Genomic DNA, 21,729 nt, shown 5'->3' with positions numbered 1-21,729 from the left:
ATTTATAAAAAATGTCTTATTTTCTACTTATTTGGGGGAAATAATACTAAATATGTTTTCTTTCAAGTCTTTAACAGTCCTTACCTTTTGGAGGACTCCGGCACTGAAGAGGAAAGCAGCACGGCCTCACTGGTGTTTCCAGTAGGATAAGGAGGACTACAGACAAGAATATTCACAGTTAAATGATATTGAAGAAATGTACAATCCACAAAGCAATCACAGGACGATAATGACATTGATTCCTGGAGATCTTTCTTACATTTTCTGAATGTAAGAAAACCCAATCGAGCAAATCCACATACTCAGACACTCTCATGTGATTTGGAGTGCGTGTAGTCATGCAATAGTGAATTGAACGGGTTTAAGCAAACACAGACAGGGTAAAGATCACAGAGTGAAAAAGACTGAGGAAGTACAGGAGAGGGAAACACAAGAAAGTTGGAGGGGAAGATTTGGATGGAGCTTCTTTGTAAGAATACTCACAACCAAAAACAGTCACTGTTTGCTGGCCTGCATGCAAGCCAACCACTTGAAGAGATGCAATGGACCTGTCCACTGATTTTAGGACAAGCAAACACTGTGGATCAGAAGGGGTGGAACCGACAAAATGGTTGGCTGCAGAGCAGCAACTTTTTTCTTCTGCTGTTATCTGTATCTTTGGGAACTTGAAATACTGCATCTGATACCAAAGTTATAAAAACATCCTGTCTTAAGACTTAGTTTTTAAATTATTTTATGCAGCAGTTCTATTACATCTTCATGTAACATGACTCCTATTAAATTATAGACGACATGGTAGACGTAGAATATTGGCAAAGATGTCACAATACAATATGTATTGGGGTCGTCACAAGATGCCATATGAGTCATATTAAACTTGCTTTTCCTCTTTTCTTTCAGCTGCTCCCTTCAGGGGTCACCACATGGAATCAACTTTCTCTATTCAACTATATTCTCTATAACCTCTTCTCTCACACCAACTTACTCCATACCCTCTTTCACTACATCCATAAATGTAAATGTTATATCCGGTCTACCTCTTGGCCTGCTTGGCAGTTCCAACCTCAGCATCAATCTACTACTAACATATTCACTACCTCTCCTCAGTATATGTCCAAACCATATACCACCAAACCAAACCATGTAGTGAGCTCCTCAAGACCTTCTACTAGTCTATGGTGGCCAGTTCACCATTCTTTGTTACAGTGTGCTGGTGGGGCAATGCCAGGACTGGAGAGGTCAACAGGCACAACAAGCTTGTGAGGAAAGCCCGCTAGGTGGTAGGACTGAACTTGGACCATCTTGAATGGCAGTGAGGAGGGTGAATGACAAAGTGGAAGCTATCCTGGACAATCCCCCCCCCCCTGCATGACAAGCTGTGGCTGATGGGCAGCTATGCACCACCCCGGTGCAGAACTCAATGCTACCGATGCTCTGACCGGCCAGAGGGGCATCTGTGCTACCACAACCTCACTACCTCACTCATTTGCACATGTAATGCCCTAACTCGGATGTCTATTTTTTTTATCCTTTTTGGTGTCACTCCACATGCATCATGTTTATTTTTGTAATTGCTTTTGTCACTCTGTCTGTCGATTTATTTGTGGATGTCTTTTGGTATCTTTGAATTTTCTATCCATTTATATTTATAGCCACTTCATTGATACCAAAACATATAGCAGAACTGGTCTCATGACTCACTGTAAATTCTATCACTGTTTTTATTAACTAAGGACCATCCAAAATGTTGATCTGAAAACATTTCCATCTTCCCTATTTTAGTCTTTTGCCGGAAGGCAGGCATAATACAATATGGAAGGGGGGGACCTTCAATATCAATATATATATTTTTCCTATACACAGTTTCTATGCAAAAAGTACTACAACATGCAGCAATATCAATGATTATCCCAAAGTGAAATTGATACATTGCAAGATTCACCACTAAAAAATCTTGATCCAAAGCAAGGGACATGTCTTGAACTTGTCCCCTCACATTCTGTAGCCACTGGGTTGTGGGAACTTTGGCATGTATAATATGGGAATGTTCAGGTGCATGGCTGCTTCTGGTGATTATCATACAAAGGTAGTTAAGCTTCGAAGCAGCTTCCTCCAGAATCTGCTTTTCTCACATTGAGTAACTGTTAGGAGTTCAAGATTCGCACAACAGTGTGTAAAAAGTTCCACAACAGTGTGTTAAGCTGGAATGACTGGAGCAAATGAATCAAATTTCTATGTTTGCACCACCTACACAATCTGATCCAGCAGGGGTTGTCATCATCAACACATGATGGCCCCACAGTTTTTTAGTTGGAGGTAGGACTTTGACAAAAAAGGTCTCTCTAGGCTTCTATTTTCACTGGGACAGTAAATCATCTTGGATGAAAGAAGCTGCATTTGGAAAGCTTGGACTATAACACTTTGAAATTCTATTTATTCTCCAATGTTGATCTGCCTCTGCTAAGTTGCTTTGATTTCATTTCGGGCTGAATGCTTGTCACATCTCAGAGCAAATAGTGGAACAGAGTGGGCGCTCATAGAAGAGGGGAAGGAAAAGATATTGAAAGAGCAGCAGATCATTGGGAGGTGGAATAAAAAGGCTGTACATGAATTATGATAGATATTTAATATAGGGAGGTAGGGGAAGGGGTTGAAACTGTTTAACTGAACCCACATAACAATAACAAATAGTGTCTGAAGGAAATTAAGTTGAAGTCTGGCGACATCTTACACAATGTTGGCCAGGTTTAATGTCTTCTCTGGTTCTTCTGGGTAAATGGGGCGGGACAGGTCCTTGGATGACACGCAGCCCAGAGTCCTGCTCAAGGCTCGACCAAGCTTATTTGCTGGTGACTTCTACAAACAGATCAAAAGAAAGTCAGATGAGATCCAGCAGCACAATAATTTAGCGTTTTCAAATTTGATTATGTATCATTCTTCAATAATATTCATTCATTATCTAAAATTATCCATCCAGCATTCATGGGCGAGTGGGTGGTGGAGCCTATCCCAGCTGTTGGCCATAAGGTGGGAATCACTTGCCAGTCAATTACTGAGGGGCCACGTGTGGAGACAACTGACCATTCAAACCGTCATTCACACCTCTGAGCCATTTAGGGTCACCAGTTAACTGACAGCATGTTTTTGGACTGTGGGTGAAAAGCAGAAAACTTGGGACACGGCATGGGGAGAACATGCAAACTCCACACAGAAAGGCCCCATGTAGGAATCGAACAAGGGACCTTCCTGCTAAGAGACAGAGGCATGAACCACTGCGCAACAGTGACACCTTAACAACGACATATTATTTCATAAATGATTCAGGACACTCCTCTTCAAGCTGCCACCTTATTGTTGTAGAGGGGGTTTACATGTCCCAGTAATCCTGGGAGCTAAGTTGTCAGGTGCTGTATACCACCTAAGGCAAACAGGTCCCAGGTGAAGGAGTACATAAAGCGTTGCTCAGAAGCCCCCCAATTGATGAGCAGAAGAAATTGACCCAGTTTTCTCTTTCCTGGAGCCCCCCCATGGAGCCAGGCCCAAGGGTGGGCTCAATGGCAAGGGCCTGGTGGCCGGGCCTGCACCAATGGAGTTCAGCCGGCATAGCCCGAAAGGACAACTTGGGTCCCCCTTCCCTTGGGTTCCCCAAGAGGTTCCATCTATAATAAAGCTGGACTCTACGCAACTTAGTCTGGGTTCTGAAACCAGTGTCCTCCAGAGGGGCTGGATTTTCTGATTCTGGACTCTACATTCCTACCCTCACCTATGGTCGAAAGCTGTGGTTATTGACTGAAAGAGCGAGGTCATGGATCCAAGTGGACAAAATGAGTTTTCTCTGCAGGATGTCCAGACTCTAAAGTTCGTCTGTCCAGGAGGGAGTAGGGTTGCTGTTCCTCCACACGGAAAAGAGTTAGATGAGGTGTCTAGGGTTAGGGTCAGAGGATCAGAATGCCTCCCCGGTGAGGTGTTCCGGACAGGTCATACTCAAAAGACGTCCCGAGAAATACCCACGAAACGTTAGAGAGACCATTCCATCATACTATTGTGCACTCCTTACCTCACTTGTTACTAAGACACTTATAGTTTTATCACTGTTTACCAAGACACTTTATAGTTTCACTGAGACACTTTATAGTTTATAGTTTATTTTTATTTCTAATTCTGCCTTTTCTTTTATTATTTATTACTGTTATATTTTCTGTAACTCTGGCACAGCAATTTCCTTCGGGATTAATAAAGTTGTTCTTATTCTTATTCTTATTCTTATTCTTATGTGTCTTGGCTGGCCTGCAAAGCCTGAGGATGCCCTTGAAGAACAAGACCAAGTGGCTGGGGAGAGGGAAGTCCGGGTCTGTTTCAGTTGCTGCCTCCGCAACCCAACCCCGGATAAAGCGGCAGAGGATGGAGGGTTGGATGTATTTATGACATATTAAGGAGGAAAGTAATAAGTACAAATTGAAGAATTTGTATATTTAGATGGCCAGGGCTGCGCATCATATTCATTTACTTTTTGACCCAATAATGTCCAGGATTTCATCTTCAAAATTGTTGAATTTTTAAATTCAAATACAGAATTCAATTATTCAAATATGTTCAAATACAGGGGCAGGCACATAGTATGGAAGCCTCATCTCACCTGAGAATGTGCAATGATATTTATTTATCTATTGATATTGTTGTTGAGTTTTGGTTATCTATTTTTCACCCTTACTGTTCCAGTCTGTTGTCCATTCTTATTACTGATGTTGTTGTCGTTCTCCCTGGTGTCTATTTACTCATCATGTCTTTCCTGTCGTCTGTCTTTTAACTGTATCCTTATTTATAATTATATTCATATTTATTTTGACATAACTGTTACACTGCTGTGACAAAAGAATTTCCCCCTGTGGGGATCAATAAAGTTTATCTTGTCCTATCGAACTCAATAACTGGGTTGTGTTTTGTAACTGGAAAGTTTCTGTTCCCTTCTCCCTTTACATCTCCGATTCATTAATACCTTGACCATAACTTGAATTCATTTTGTGACCATGGTTTTAACTCAATTTGTTCATATATCAAATTTAATTTCCCTCATTCAAATGAACTGAAATGTGATAAATCCAATCCATCCATCTTCTGCCACTTATTCGAAGTCACGGGGGAAGCGGCTGGAGTAGAGAGGCCTTGACTTCCCTCTCCCCAACCACATGGTCCAGCTCTGCTGGGCCAATCCCAGGCCAGCCTAGAGGCATAATCTCTCCAGTGTGTCCTGGGTCTTCCTCTTGGTTTCCTCCCAGATGGCCAAAATGTGTGTGAAAATAATAGTGATATTTTTTTTACAATTTTTTTTAATGTTAGGCTGCTAATTTATGTTTGGTTCATTAATTTGTAAATCTGACAAATGTTAGTGCTTCACTAGCTATGAACCTCAACACACATCATTGCTTGGTATCATATAAAGAAGTATATCTTCAGCATTTTTATTGTTGGTAGATCATTTTGGCTGAATTGGTCAGTTTAAAAGTGGCTCGCAAGCCAAAAAAAGTGTAGGCAACCTCAGTCTAAAATTCATTTATTAGGTAAGGAAACAAGAATTTAGGATTGAAGACGAAAAACTCGAGTCGGTTTAGCCAATGTGCATAAACAGACACTCGTATGCATGTGTCTCACACTCCCCCCCTGGTGTGATGAATGACATGTCATATGGTGGCTCACCCATGACGAGTGTTCCTTCATCTGATGCTGGTTACTGTGCGAGCCGCTGACATTCCCTTGCCAGAAGCAGTTCTGGCAGAGCTGGTAACTACGACAACGGAGACAGCGATAACGGAAGCCTGTCATGCCATTACTCCGACAGTAGGAGCATGACACTGGGTGATATACTGAGAGGGAAAAGACAAAGAGAGATGTGTGTGATGTGTGTGACAGCCATATGAGACAGGCACGTGAATACACTGTAAATTATTTGGTTGGAGAAATGTATGACAGTTGAAAACTGTTTTTATGTTTTCATTGATTTATTTGAAGAATATATTGGGCTTGAAATGAATTCAGCACATAATCTAACCCTGTAAAACTTGACCTTAATTTTGAGAAAAAACAACAACTACATAGTGTATTTGCACAAATGTTTTTGTGTTTGGTGCATGTGTAGATCTCTACCTTGCTCTACATTGGCGAGACGATGCATGAGAGGCAGCCAGATCAAGCATGGAGGGGAATCAGAAATAATGTCCAGGAACATGTTGAGCATCACTCTTTTCTGTGAAACAGCAACTATTTCAGTGTAAGAGGTCACAGTCACCGCAAGAAAAACAACTCGCAGGACAACAGAGAAACCATTACAATCCGAACAAATATTATGATCCTGCTTGGAATGGACTTTCCTCCTCTTACCCCTTAGGGACAAATAGTTACCCTGTTACTGATTCTTTTACAGACACCCTTTTGAAAACACACTCCACTCATCGGAAACGCATGCATAGGCTTCAAAATCATGTTCACTGTCAACTTTGACGTTCGGTTCAGTAGTTCAAAAGACGGTGTCTATGTGTTTACCTGCTGTGGGAAGCAAGACCGTGCGGCATTGTGTGTGTAGCCAAAAGACGGCCCTTCATTCACAGCAGCAGGCAGCTTGAGAGCCTCCTTCAGAAAGTTGTCAAACTTGGAGAGTACCAACACACCGTGGGAGTCTGATACCTGAGAAAAGACATCTGCCGACACACATATATTTATATATACACACGTTTGTTTAGATATTTTGGTTTGTTTGTTCTTAAGTTTTAGTATGACACTTTTAATATGAAATCAATTACACTCATCCCAAAAAACTAGTGGCTCAGGCGTTAAAAGCAGTTGTCTTGGAACTGAACATGCCTCATTCCCAGGATTGCTTCACCCCGTCCTAGCCTGTCAAAGTGTTGTTGAGCAACTCAGTAGTCAGGATCTGATCCATCTGATGCTGCTCCCTGACTTTTGAAAATAATCGAGTATTTAATTAAAATGTATTTTATTTCAGTTCGTTCATGTTATAATTTGACAATTATGGCGATCTTGTAACATCTAAATAAAATGTGTTAAAAAAATGTTGTCACTCTTAATAAATGACTGAACGCGCCTGTAAAAGTATGACAGCACAGAGAGAGGTCAGCATCTTTGGTTTGCTGCCGGAGGATAATTTAAGTTCAGCTTTTTTTCATAAATACAAGAAGGACTCAAATAGACATTGAGTATTTTTCTTAAAAGTAACCTTCAACCAACTTTGTTTTTTTCCTGAGTTCAAAATGTTTAGTTGCATGCAGAAATGTAATTTTGTTTTCTCTGCAGTTGGTCATTGGAACAAATTTCGATTATACATTCAAAACGTTTATTGTCACATGCACAGTGTAGAAACTTCTTTCCCTGTACAGTGAAATTCCTACTTTGCTGTCCGCAGTGCATTTTAATACATAGCATAAAGGCAAAAAATATATATAACATTATATGCCATGTTAATTCATTTTAAATGCCAAAAGGGTTGTGCGGCTCTTGGTGTCTTCTTTACTGTGGAGAAACGGGTTCAAATGGCTCATCAAGTGCTAAAGTTTGCTGACCCTTGCCCAAACTGCTCCACTTCTCATTAAGCTGCCTACTTATCCATGAGCAATTAAATGCAATGATTGGATTTCACTAATGTGCTCAATGCTGAGAATAATGTGTTTTTTTGTTCATTTTAAACAAGTCCACATCTACATTTATCGCTTTTACTCAGTGGTGTCAGACTTGACAAAGAATATCTCAGACATTCAACTAAAGGAACAGAGGGCTTTTTTGACTTCATTAATAGAAACAATAATAATAATAATTTATCCTTTATTAATCCCTCGTGGGGAAATTCATTCTCTGCAATTAACCCATCGTGGATGAACCGTGAGCAGTAGGCTGCCATCCGTCAGCTCCAGCAGAGCAGTTAGGGGTTCAGTGTCTTGCTCAACAACACTTCAACACACTAGGAGGAGCCAGGAATCGAACCAGGAATGTTTGATTCGAAAGACGATTGCTGTACCTCCACCTAGAAATAGCCCAACCAATTTATTGCCAACCATTAGCATTTCTATTCCACAAGGTGGCACTTATTCAACCCACTTACACACACAAATGGGCAGCAGAACGCAGAGTGGGTCGTTTGTATCAGATATGCCATGTACTTACAGCGGAGTTTATCCAGAAGTTTCCCTCCACACAGCAGCGCCAGAGTTGCTTTTACAGAAAACACTGTAAGTCGGCTGTCTGCCTCGCTGGAACATACAATAATAGAGAGAAACAGTTCATCATGTAAAATACTGAAATGTTCTTCAATTTAACTTATATTAGGGACCATCTTTAAACAGATTTACACTGCAGTGATTTCTCTAAAATTACCTTTCAATAGCAGCCAGTATGAATTCAACCAACAGTGCAGCGCTCTCCTGTGGGTTGATGGTGTGTGTGGTGGGCAGACGCTTGCTGAGCTGGTTGTACAGAGATGACACTAGGTTCTCTAGCCTTGTTACGGAAATACCAGAATTCAGCTCAACAGTGTTGAGACCAGCGTCCCGCACTGCTTCGATCACATGGTAGATGTCGATCAGATGCACTATAGAGATAGAACAGACCATGGACGTTTTTGGAACCAATATATTACTACTTTTGCTGATTTTGATTTCATTTACACAACAAATTTAAATTGAGTGGACTCCCCTTAGATAACATTTTTTATAAATGCTGTGAGTCTTAAAACATATTGTAGCCTTATTTGAGGAGACCTCTACATTTAAAAATTCCATAATTTTCCATAATTAGATGTTCCTTGTGTATCTGCTGGCATTTTTTCCAACAATATATATTACACATCACAATTTCCAATATGAAAACTCCACACCATATCACTGACAAGAAATATTCCATATACAGTGAAATATATTTCCAGCCCCAATTAAAATAAATACTTATTGTGAGTTTATGCAATCCTGGAGAAGAGCACAAGTGACCCACAGTTGCATCTCCTCTGTATAAATCTCAGCTTGGTGGCTGTTCGGTATGTAGAGAGACAAATGGCATCAAGGTTCTGTTCCGCTGTGAAAAAGAAGGGTACATTTTTTGTATTGTGGGTGATTGGATATCTAGAAATACATTTTAATGAGAAAATAAATCTAAAAACAGCAAATTCAGTAAAAAAAAAAAAAAAAATCCTTTATAATATATTGAACAAAGTCAGATTTTGAAGTGTTCCAATGTACACTCACCAAGCTCCACAAGAATCTGCTTTCCTACTGTCCCTGAAATCTCCAAGTCCCCCCTGCATCTGTCTCTCTGATACCCCTCCTCCACCACCATCCTGCATGAAAATACAGAAATTTAGAGGTTCAGGAGCTTATACTTTCATTTTGTTTAAATGCTGCAGTAAACAAGAGCAATCATTTAATTTTTCAGATGGTGCTGTTTTAATCCTAAACACAAGTTCACAGTGATGCCACTCTATTTTGTTATTTCATACCTTTGACTTAAATGAGTTACCTTGATATACACTCCTCCATACGTTGATATCTGAGTTAGCCACTGACTTACATCAATGAATTAGATATTGTGACAGTGGCACATACTTATTCGTTTCATTGTGTGGCTATTCTACTGTATGTATAATACACAAAATGTTTATTATACATACAGATACATCATGTATACATCATGTGTCAGCATTACATCAGTAGTGGGAGAGAACTGACTCCAAGTGCATGGAGGGAGGAAAGAGAGTTTAGAGTGTTTCTCATTTGTTAACTGTACCTGTCATTCAGTGTCTTCCATTTAGAGAGGCGTACTGACTAAATTAAAAAGTGTTATATGATCACTATTCAAGGACTGTTAAGAATGGAACAGATCTGTATTTAGTGGTGTATCTTAAAATCAGCACATCTCATTTTTCATGAGAAATATTAAGACCAAATAACTGCAATCTTTTGTAATGAAACATTACTCCTTGAGCTACAACCTTATCGTGATAGAGGGGTTTGCACGTCCCAGTCATCCTGGGAGCTATGTTGTCAGGGGCTTCATGCCCCTGGAAGAGTCACCCAAGGCAAACAGGTGAGGGACCAGACAAACCACAGCTCAGAAGACAACCAAAGAAGAATAAAGACTTTGGATCCAGTTTTCCCTTGCCTGAACGTGGGCCAGGCACTCGTCCAGGGGCTTGGCCATGCTCAGCCCAAAGGATTGATATGAGTCCCTCTTCACAACAGGAAGGCCAAAGGGGGTCGGGTGCAGTGCGAGCCACGCGGTGGCTGGGGCGGGGAACCTTGCTGGTCGGACACTCGGCTGCACAAGCTGGCTCTTAGGACATGGAAAGTCACCTCTCTGGCGGGGTAGGAGACCGAGCTGGTCCGACAAGAGATTCCGACTAGATATAGTCGGACTCACCTCACCTGCCACTCAGAAGAGTGTGTTTGGGAGAAATGGACCCCCAGATCTAAACCCGAGCGGTGTTTTGTTATTGGACCTCTGTGCTCGTCACGGATTGTCCATAACAAACACCATGTTCAGAAATAAACGGATCTATTTGTGCACTTGGCACCAACGCATCTTAGGCTGCAGTTCTTTGATCAACCTTCTGGCCGTGTGGTCGAACTTTCTGACCTGCCTCTGCAGCATTGTGTGGATGTCGGGGACTGGCAGATCGGGGTGGTGATCCCCTTTTTTTTTTAAAAAGAAGGGGGATCGGAGGTATGCTCCAACTACAGGGGGATCCCACTCCTTAGCCTCCCAGGTAAGGTCTATTCAGCTGTGCTGGAGAAGAGGGGCCGCTGGGTTGTTGAACCTCGTATCCATGAGGAGCAGTGTGGTCTTCGTCCTGGTTGCATAAACAGTGGAAACAGCTCTGTTTCGAAAGGGCATGGGAGTTTGCCCAACCAGTTAACATGTGTTTTGTGGGGGGTGCTCCAGGTGTGTGAGGTACTGAACCCCATTATATGGGCTGTTCAGTCCCTGTATGATTGGTGTTGGAGCTCGGTCCACAGTCAGACCCGTTTCCCGGTGAGTCTGACTCCGCCAGGGCTGCCCCTTGTCACCGATTCTGTTCATAACTAGTATGGACAGAATTTCAAGTACCTCCGAGTCTTGTTCACAAGTGACGGAAGGATGGAGTGGGAGATTGACAGGCGGATCGGTACAGCGTCTGCAGTGATACAGATTCTGTGCCATGATGTGGTCTGTCTTGGTGAAGAGGGAGCTGAGCCAGAAGGTGAAGCTCTCAATTTACCGGTCAATCGACGTTTGCACCCTCACCTATGGTCACGAGCTGTGGGTAGTGACCGAAAGAACAAGATCGCGGATGCAAGCAGCCAAAATGAGTTGCTGCCCCCTCAACCCAACTCTGGATAAGTGGGGAAGATGGATGGATGAACATTAAACATACTTTTACACATTTTTAACATATTTTTTTCAATCTCATATTTTTCCACATCTATAACAATTGCTCCTTCTGGTTATTACATTATACACTCACATTATTTGGCAGAGAACAAGCAGATTTTACTTTCTGTTTTTTGGCCGTACACCATCATAATGAGTGTGTTAGTGAAATGGATACATGTTTTCAGTGCTGGCCTAAAAGTGATCTGTAAGGTAAATATGGTAAGATTGATAGAAATAACTACTTTATCCTTGGCTAAAAGTAGGACAAGGAGTGGCCTTGTACCAACTTATTTTATTTGTGCAAGTAAATGCACACACACCAACACAGTGGAGTGGAATGCCTAGTAAATAAACAAGTAAATGAGAGCAGCTGATGTAATCTGAGCTGAAAGCTGACATTTGTGAAAATTAGCCAGTATACAGGGAGAGGAGAAGGAACAAGGAAGCAAGTATGTAAGAAAGACACCATTAATTACTGATTTCAGGGCACAATGGAAAAAACAATGACGACCAGTTTCAAACTGCTAACAGTACACTATCCCACAGAAGTGATATGCATTAACATACACTCATGCAAATATTTGCATGCTTTGTAAAAATGTGGTGAAAAGCAAACCCCCAACACACACAAGCACATTCCTGCGAGGATCCGAGAGCTTCCCAGGAGACTTCATGCTTCAAACAAAAGGAAGATCGATCTCTCTTTCTCTCTCTCCCTCCATCGCTCCCCCCACCCTTCCCTCTCTCTTCCCCTTCCCCTGTACAGCAGGTATTGTGTAAGTTTGAACTACATTTAAAAAAGTTATTTCTGTAGAGCAGTCTACAGTTCATTAATTTCAGGCAGCTTCGCCCTGCCAAATCAATCCAAACCCGGTAAGTCATAATGGTCTATTTTTAAACAAAGACCCAGTTAAACCCACAGAGGAATAAAAATTATGTGAATGCCTAAAAAATTGATCAAACTATCTAGATAATATAGTCATCTTAAAAGATGAACAGAGCACTTATACCTCTCTTAAAAAATGCAGATAGGATTTGGTAGCAGCATGTTGTCTGTTTCCATCTTTAGCCCATTGTCACAGCAAATGTCATATACGGTCACACTTCCTTGGTGAATTTACTCTGATTGATTGTAAAGAAAGAAGCTGTCAAATCTCAAGTAGTTTGGGGGTTTTGACAGTTGTCGACATGTACTGGAAGTCGGAAATTAATTGACGGAGACCAAATTGATTTATCTACGTGATTTTGTCCGAAGATGATGGATTGACAGGAAGTAGTTATATTGAGCAATAATATCAGAATAATGAACAGCAGGATGACTGCGTTTTCACTCCAGGCATCCATGGCAACAAGATAATGTCATGGAATTCATAAAACAGTTATAAATATGAACAGCTGTTGTTGCTCATGTACAGGGATGTGAGTACTTCCAAAACACTCGGGAGCTCACCAGCTACTATGCTGGTGACCAAGGCAGATTAAATCGCTATTTCAAGCCTTAGAGATAACAGCACTGTCTGAATATCTGTTGGGAGCTGACACAGAGATACATTTGGTCTGTGAGGTTTGCCTCCTATTTTAAAGTCACAGAATCCTAAACCACCTTAGATATAATTACTCTTTCGACAGACACTCATGACAATGTAATAGAGCCAGGAAAGGCTTGGTTGCTGCATTCTGATCTCTGGTTCAAAGGGTGCCCATAAAGGGTGGTCTTGCATAACTGAAGTCTGCACCTGCTGCTTGTAATGGAAAAAGTGCACGGTGGAAAAAAATAATGTGTGACCCAAATAGTGGGGAGCTTTGCTCATGTAAATGACTATATTTTTAATCATGAGTAGCGGACAAATATGCAGTTTCCAGTAGCCAATAATGCTAACATTTACACTGGCAAACCTGATGAATTTCAAAGCTGTGACAGGTTCTTCTGTTAGTTTAGCATCGGACAGACGAAGAATTTGATTCGGAAAATACAGAAAGGATCTCAAAGTAGTGACTGCTGACAAACAATATGTTTAGCATGTTTTTGTTGGTAGAGATGCACTCTGCCTTTCCACTATGGTATTTAATCATGCAGACATTCGCTGAGCTTTGCACAAACAACACATATCTGAAAAAAAATTCCATCACCAGGTAACTTCTGATTCAAAAATAAGGAAACAGGAAACATCAGATATTTATTTCAGCATGTTGGTCTATTTGTGTGTGTGCTTGCTGTCATACCTCTCAGTGCCACGGGATCACACAGGATTGGAGAGCCTCAGTAAACAATGTCTGGAAGAGACACAAGGTAAAAAGAAAGATAGTTTTACACAGGTATTTTCATTGTGAAGATAGCAAAATGAAAAAAATCTTACATCCATGGAGACACTCACGCCTATTTTGAATAAACAGTCATTCATCTCATAAGTGATTAGAAGCCACTGCTTGATTCAGTGCATATTCAGGAAAAAAAAGGAGACGGTTAGACCAAATTGTATATAATGCCTGGGAGGAAAGGATACCTGTCACTATTCACTGCCTTGCAAGAAGCTCAACAGGCATGTTTTTCAAGAGAGTAGAATAATCTATAGTAGACCGTGATATTTCACACATCAAGTCTAAAAGCACAGGTGGCAACACCACAACAGCTTTGAACCTAACAGAAGCATGATGGCTTTTATGTAAGGAGAGTGGCTTACTTTGTAAAAGCAGTACAGTTCAGTGCAATGCATTTGATCTTTACTTCATATTATGGTAATATATATATATATAGAAGCTGCTATAGCTGCAAACAATGGACCAATGTCATATTGAACCCTATGGATAAGGGATGGGATGTCACTTAAGTTCATATGCGAGTCAAGGTAGGTGAGTGAAAATCCCTGCCCATATAGTGGGATGGGCATGCACGCGCACGCACGTGCATACACACACGCGCACACACACACGCGCACACACACACAAATGCTGAGGTTCTCTTCGGGAGTGATGAGGAAGGACAGGATCAGGAAAGTGTCTATCAGAGGGACAGCACATGTTAGTTGTTTTGAGGAGAAGGTCAGAGAAGTCAGACCGAGATGGTTGGGTCATGTACAGAGGAGGGATACTGAATGTATTGGTAGATGGATACTGAAACTGGAGCTGCCACGCAGGAGGTCTCGAGGAAGACCAAGGAGAAGATTTACGGACATAGTGAGAGAGGATATGAAGGTAGTTGGTATGAGAGAGGAGGATACAGAGAATAGGTTTAGATGGAGAAAGCTGATTCGCTGTGGCGAGCCCTGAAGGGAAAAGCTGAAAGGGAAATAAGAAGATATACATATATCATACATACATATATACATATTATATATATATATATATATATATATATATATATATATATATATATATATGTGTGTGTGTGTGTGTGTATATACTGTATATATCTGTTGTGGAGCTGAGTCCCACAACCAAAGTTGTTGAATCACCAGGATGGTATGACAACACCACTGCTACAGTAAGGCGACTAAAAAGGGGTGAGAGGGTTTTTACCGCCCATTGAACACTCCTCCACAGACACCATGCATGCCACAAGAATGCATTACGACTTGCAGCTGCTCTTCATTTTCACTGGCATGATATATATATATATATGACAGTGCCACTTGAGACATTTCACTGACATTGCTGAAATGGCTATGGGAAGGATACTGTGCAAATCCTAGTAACTGACAGTGTTATTGAAAATGTGGTCTGTCTTTGAAACAGCTTAAGGCCAACATTATGACACAATGAATAGCTGAAAAATCCCTAAAATTATACATTATATATGTATATACTATAATTATACATATACATTATACTAAATACAACATTGTATTAAGAGGGAAAAGCTAAATTAAGTTTAAGACCAACCAGTCAGTGAGCACTTTTTCCATCTACTATTAAGTGACTCAACAACCAAAAAAAAATTGAACGTGATAAAAAAAAATGTAAAACTAAACAAAAGCAGATTGAATAAAAAGCAAACTGGTCTCCCAGCTCTTCCATGTTTCAGTTCTGACCTTTTATCCCTGTGCTACCATAGAGACAACCTGGCTGAGCCAACATAACCTCCAGTGTGTCATCAGGCAGGTAAAAACAGAAGTAATGCTTCTCTGGTTACACATTGAGGAGTGAGTGGTTGCATGCCAGGGCTTTTTCAAAAGCTGGTCCAGGATGTGCTCTGACTTTCGGGTGTTTTTATGTCTGTATTAAATATTAAAAGGCCACAAACATATTATCAAAACAACCGTTGTTTGTCCCTTCCCAAAATGCTATATTCCTTTCAAAATAAAAGCATGCATTTGGTGGAAAAATTGTGAGGAGGTATCATGTGTCCGAAATACATTAACGGACTCAACAGCCAAAAAACATTGAGCGAAAAACAAAATCAGAAACTCCATGGATCAAGCATTTTACCTGGCAAATTGAATTGCTATATGTCGTACATAAATATACAGTTTCATTAGTTTGGCAGAATAACTTAGTATCAATTGATAATATCCTTTTCATACAACTCCATTTTGCCGGTGATTCTTTGTCCAATTCGTCTATTGTCTTTTACAGTTTTCATTTTAGAAGTTTTCTTGCACCTATAAAAGACAAAATGCTAGTAAGACAAGCCTGTGTGTAAAACACTGGACCACAGCAGCACACCTCTTATAAACATCCAAAGGCAGTGAATTGGTGCAGACCTTTTATCTGTAAGTGAAGAAGACTAGAAGATATAAGCTTAATTAGACAAACTCACCAGATAAAAATAATATACCTGTCTCCATCCTCAGATCCTGACAGGTTAAATTCACACTTTACATCTCATTCTGATTTACCAGACTTTGTGCAATTTAATTACACAGAGTAAAGTAGTTGACACTGTGGTTACACACGCTTTAAAAAGGGGTATTCAGATTATAAACAATGACCACAGGTGCTCCCCTCGCTCTCCAAACTCTGAGTTATGCATATTGGTCAACTGACTCCTCGTTATTGATGAAAAATAGCCTCTTTGGCTAATTCTGGCTTTATTACTCGTGTTTTATTCATGTGTTTTATTAAATTGCATTGTCTCCTTTTGAATCATTCGTGGTCCATGTGATCAGTAGCAAATTGGGATCTCAAGATAGCCATTATTTACTAAATCAACATAATGTTATAATGTTCTATTGATTGAAGACCTCAGTGGAGGTCATCAACTAAAAAAATATTTCAAGAGCTATAAATCACGAACAACACAATCTACATGACAAACCCTGCATTGTTTTTGTGTTATTCTTATTGTTTTCCGCCTGGTGTGAAGGGAGCACACGAATTGAGTTTCATGGCATTGCATTGTCTGAATCCCCATATTCTTACAACATACATAACAATGAAAATCTCAAAAAAAAACTTGAATCAACATTTCAGTTACATTTTAAAAAAAGTCCATATTGCTTATTATTTTTGTTTTTCCACAACCCAGTGCCAGGCACATTCGGTTTTCATTGCCATTGTACGGTTAGAATTTCATTGTACGGTTAGAATTCACCAAAATGTCACTCTAGAAAGAGGAAAAACACTGCAATTTCTGAGAAAAGCTTTACCAGGATCATCTCTATGCAAAATATGGAGTCCACAATTTGATTCCACAGGACAAGAGAAAGATGCCTGTGCTTACTTCAGACTTCTGAAATGACTTTCAGACTTCTGCAGTTTTGTTTGTTCGTTGTTATTGATACAGTGATAGTCAGTGGGTAGTTTTTCCATAATTGAAAATTTACACTAAGAAGAAACATGGCAAATTATTGGACACTGGATAGGTGACTTGGTCCAGGACATGTTGACAAGTGTGCTGTTTTAGTGTAAAAAAAATTATCTTTTTTAAAATTATCTAACAAATATAAACCCCCTTCCCCCCCCATATGGCACCATGAGCAATGGAAAAGCAAGCCCTGGTATTGCAGGAAAGCCAACCCAAACCAAGCTGAACTTGACACCATGGATGGAAATGTACCATAATGACAGCCCTTTCACTAGTCACACAGTGTTGTTTTCCAAAGCACTGGTAAATCTTGTTAAGAATAATGCATGTGTACCTCAATATCACACTTATCAAGAGAACTCCTTGTTTTTGTATTTTTGTATCATTGTATCTGCACAGACCAAAGATCTGTGGTATGAATTGACTTAGTCTAAACTGAAATCCAGCGTTATCAACTGTCTTTGTGGGATTCTGAGTTGGGTCCAATGCCCAAAACACTGTCTGGTTGTTGTACCAGCTGAAAAGACGCAACAAATGTAGATACCATGCATTGCATATACAAAGACAGAGATACACTGTGGCATATGTAGATGAGAGCATTTCAAATTAGGACAAAATAACAAGCTCGATAGTACGGAAGGAGAGCCAGACAAACTAATGAGTGATAAATGGTAAAAAGTGGAAGAGAGAAAAACATACAAAACAGACTTGACACTGCCTCCTTGTTGTAACCATAACCATAAAGAATCTATCTTACTGATCTTTCCAGGTGCAGTTAAAAGTTGTGACGCTTTGAAGAAGGGGAAACTTCAATCCTAATCTAGTAAATGGTCTGCGCTTGTATGGGGCTTTCACATCTTATGGTATCAAAGTGCTTCACACTAGACAGCATTTGCCCCCCCACACACACACCACACACAGACACACACAGACACAGATTGCAGCAAAGCTGGCATGTAAGGTGATGACCAGGCAATCAGGAGCAACTTGAGATCTTCTGTCTTGCCCTAGCATGCTTTGAGATGCAGACAAGAGGAGCCGGAAATAAAACCATCCATCAGACAGGAGAGAGGCTTGCTCTCCCAAGTGAGACACAACCGCCACGGTTTAATTTTTCATCACAATATAGCATTAGCACACAGACTTCCAAATCTAAACAGCAAATATTCAGATTTGCGCTACATTCCCTTAATGTTTGACCATCCCATTGATCAGTGAGCAACTGGTCTAGTGTCAGGGACCTTGGAAAATGCTTGAGAGAATTCCGAAAACGCACAAAGGCTCACTATTGCGTGAAGAGTAAAGTAATTGTTACAAGCTGTAGTTTTACAAGTCTGTCATCACACAATGTTTTGCCGGATATCTGCTCATGGAGGAAAAACTATCATAGCATAAAAAAAACAGTTTTTTTTTTTTTTATTCAATTTGGTATTGCAGGCAATGCCAATATCTACTTTCCAGTTTCTGGAGGAAATCATAATGCTGAATCACAAATTTACAATTTTGTTTATCTAAATGTCAAGACAAATTAAATTAGCATGCCAGCGAGATTTAAAAGATCTTGTTAGAGAACAGACAAACCATGGCTCAGAAGACCCCCAAATGATGGTTGGTTTTCCCTTGCCCATTTGTGGGTCACCGGTAACCCCTCCTGAAGCCAGGCCCTGGGCTGGGGCTCGATGGCGAGTGCCTGATGGCCGAACCTGCACCCACGGGGATCAGCCGAGCACAGCCCTAAAGGTAAACATCCGTCCCCTTTCGCTTGGGCTCGCACTCATTGGAGTAGCTAAGGGGTCAGGTGTGTTGTGAGCCGGGTTGTAGTGAAAGAGGGAGACCTTAGCAGTCCAATCTCCTGCTGCAGAAGCTGGCTCGATATCCATTCTCTGGTGGGGAAGGAACCTGAGCAGGTGTGCTTGAGGCTAGAGGCTAGATATAGGGGGACTCACCGCAATGCACAGCTTGGGCTCTGGAACTAGGCCTCTTGAGAGGGGTTGGACTCTTTTCTACTCTGTAGCTGGGTCCCCGATGAGAGGCGGGAGGCAGGTGTGAGCATACAGATTTCCCCCGACTCAGCACCTGTATGTTGGGGTTCAACCCAGTGGATAAGAGAGTAGCCTCCCTTCGCCTTCAGATGGGGTTCTGACTGTTGTGTGTGCCCAAGGAGCCAACAGTAGCTCAGACTAGCAACCCTGTTTGGAGTCAGTAGGGGGGGGCTGCTCGAGGGCCACTCCTGTCAGGGACTCCCTCAACTTACTGGGGGGGGCTTCCTTCGACATTCACGTTGGCAGCAACAGTGAGACCTGGAAAGGCGTGAATGGGACAGTCCCCCCTGATCATAACCCAAGTGGGTTTTGTTACTTTTGTTATGGACTTCTGTGATCGTCATGGACTGTCCATAACAAACACCACATCCAGGTGTAAAGGTGTGCACATGTACACCTGGCACCAACACACCTTAGGCTTAGTTCGCTGGTCGACTTTGTCGTCGTGTGGTCTGACTTGCAGACGCGTGTTTTGAACACTCAGGTGAAGAGAAGGGCAGGGCTGTCAACTGATCACCGCCTAGAAGTGAGTTGACACGGATGGTAGAGGAGGATGCAGGTCAGATCTGTGAGGTATGTAATGTGAGGGTCCGTTGGGAACTTCTAGCAGAGTCCACTGTCAGAAAGAGTTTCAACACCCCCTCTCCAGCAGAGCTTCGAATACATCCCAGGGGAGGCGCAGCAGACCAGAGCTGCGGCCGTAAGGTGGTCGGTGCCTGTCGAGGCGGTAATCATGCCATCAAGCTGAGTCCTGTCAAGCCTTTTCAGGCATGCTGTTTAGCAGTTTAAACAATTACCATATTTTTAACTTAAACTTTAGGTTTACTCAAAGTGTAATCAGTACTATTAAAACCCTACTAATAAAATGTAAACTAAGAATCCAAAATTTAATTAAAGTCAACCTCGCTCTCGTTGAGAATATAATAACGCATTTTATGCTAAACCCTCCCGTCGCTATTCGGCTTCATTAACCCCAACTGTACTTTAACGTTACTAAAGTAATCACTTAACTAAACATTGTAGGTAACGATTTTTAAAAACATCAATTTCCTCAAATACGGTGTCGCAAAATCTCCCTCTTTCGCACAACCAGGAAACGTTAAAACATTTCTGATTTTTGAATGTCACAAGCGATAAAATAAATCACAGCAATAGCGGTTTTGATTCAAAAAAAAAAAAAAAAAAAAAAAAAGGAAGCATGTCTGCGCAGTACTGTTACACGTAAGGAAGGGAGGGACAAAATTAAAATTCTTTCAGCCGAATCCTTAAAATTCTTCAGTTGACAACCTGGAGCGCCAGAAATATAAGTAGCGCCTTAAATGGGTCAAACTTTTTCGAGGTTCTAAAGTTACCAACTTGTCGGGAGCTGGATGATATCTGAGCGGCCATATTGAAGAAAAGTTGTACTATTCGTTCACCTTGTCTAACCCCCCCCCCGCCTCCGAATTATTACACATGAAAGATAACGGCTCGGCTAAAACTATGTAATACATTTCAGGAACAAAAACTTAATTAAAAAGTTAATTCAGACTGATACGGTTTCTAGTTGGATAAACCGTGGAACGGTTTTACTCACCGGAACTATTTTCGGCAGGTATTTGCGACCAAATACCGACATGAAGAATGAATTGCGTGGCTCCGAATTCAGCTCGAAGTAAGTTTCTCCGCTTCACCGCTTCCAACCGTTAGTTTCCCTCGTTTGTCTTCTTACTAGCTGATTTATTATCGTCCCGGAACCGTTGTTTATTTCCGTAACAGGCCGTGTTTGTCGCCCTCTGTACCGGTCATCGCACCGTGATGAAGTGAACTAATTTTGAAAGAAAGTCACTCCTCTCGACGTTCCGCCCCTCCCTCTCTTCCCCGTCTTGACAGTGTGTGTGTGTGTGTTTGTGTGTGTGTGTGTGTGTGTGTGTGTGTGTGTGTGTGCGTGTGTGCGTGTGTGCGTGTGTGTGTAAAATTCAGCTCCATGTCAATGAATATTCCGTTGACGTTGAATAATCTAGTGGATTGTGCTAAAATATGCCATTGGTTTTCAGATGTTTGTCTATCTCTTCCCTGTCTTGACAGTGTGTGTGTGTGTGTGTGTGTGTGTGTGTGTGTGTGTGTGTGTGTGTGTGTGTGTGTGTGTGTGTGTGTGTGTAATTCAACTCCATGCCAATGAATTCTCCGTTGACGTTGAATAATCTGGTGGATTATCAGACTGTTTAATTCCTCTCCCTTCAGCCGCAGGGAATCTTAAAATATTAAACCTTAAAAATAAAAACTCACCCACTTACTATAGATTTTAATAATTTATCTGTATGTATATTCATAACTGTGCAATATTTCATTTCATAACAGCTGCATGTGCAATATATTTTAATACTCTTGTGCACTCCTTATCTTTCACCTGGTACTTAAGACCTGAAGACACTTTATAGCCTTGACTTGTTACTTAGACACTTTATAGTTTATTTGTATTTCTTATTCTCCCCCTTTTTTCTCTCTTCTTTTTTTTTTTTTTTTTAGTGTTTATACAATTTTCTACTATTATTTTTA

General features: G+C 41.0%; 1 protein-coding gene across 4 annotated transcripts in view; it reads right to left on the bottom strand.

Moving 5' to 3' along the window:
- dtnba (dystrobrevin, beta a) overlaps positions 1-20,915 on the bottom strand; it is a 40,973-nt gene extending 20,058 nt beyond the window's left edge. For all 4 annotated transcript variants that reach the window (XM_086167061.1, XM_086167063.1, XM_086167064.1 and 1 more), the window contains exons 1-11: positions 20,768-20,915; positions 13,630-13,680; positions 9,243-9,334; positions 8,992-9,072; positions 8,380-8,593; positions 8,170-8,255; positions 6,538-6,692; positions 6,142-6,241; positions 5,695-5,861; positions 2,732-2,856; positions 85-156 (exon numbers count right to left, since the gene is read on the bottom strand). In XM_086167061.1, the coding sequence (XP_086023187.1) occupies positions 85-156; positions 2,732-2,856; positions 5,695-5,861; positions 6,142-6,241; positions 6,538-6,692; positions 8,170-8,255; positions 8,380-8,593; positions 8,992-9,072; positions 9,243-9,333 (1,091 nt within the window). In that variant the 5' untranslated portion in view covers position 9,334; positions 13,630-13,680; positions 20,768-20,915. The remainder of the gene's footprint in view (positions 1-84; positions 157-2,731; positions 2,857-5,694; positions 5,862-6,141; positions 6,242-6,537; positions 6,693-8,169; positions 8,256-8,379; positions 8,594-8,991; positions 9,073-9,242; positions 9,335-13,629; positions 13,681-20,767) is intronic.
- Positions 20,916-21,729: the final 814 nt, after the last annotated feature.

The sequence above is a fragment of the Fistularia commersonii genome, chromosome 20 (assembly GCF_037954325.1).
Source record: "Fistularia commersonii isolate RoL2024-O1a breed Wild chromosome 20, RoL_Fcom_v1.0, whole genome shotgun sequence".
In the NCBI taxonomy this organism is placed as follows: domain Eukaryota; kingdom Metazoa; phylum Chordata; class Actinopteri; order Syngnathiformes; family Fistulariidae; genus Fistularia; species Fistularia commersonii.
This window is presented reverse-complemented; position numbering and strand designations above follow the sequence as displayed.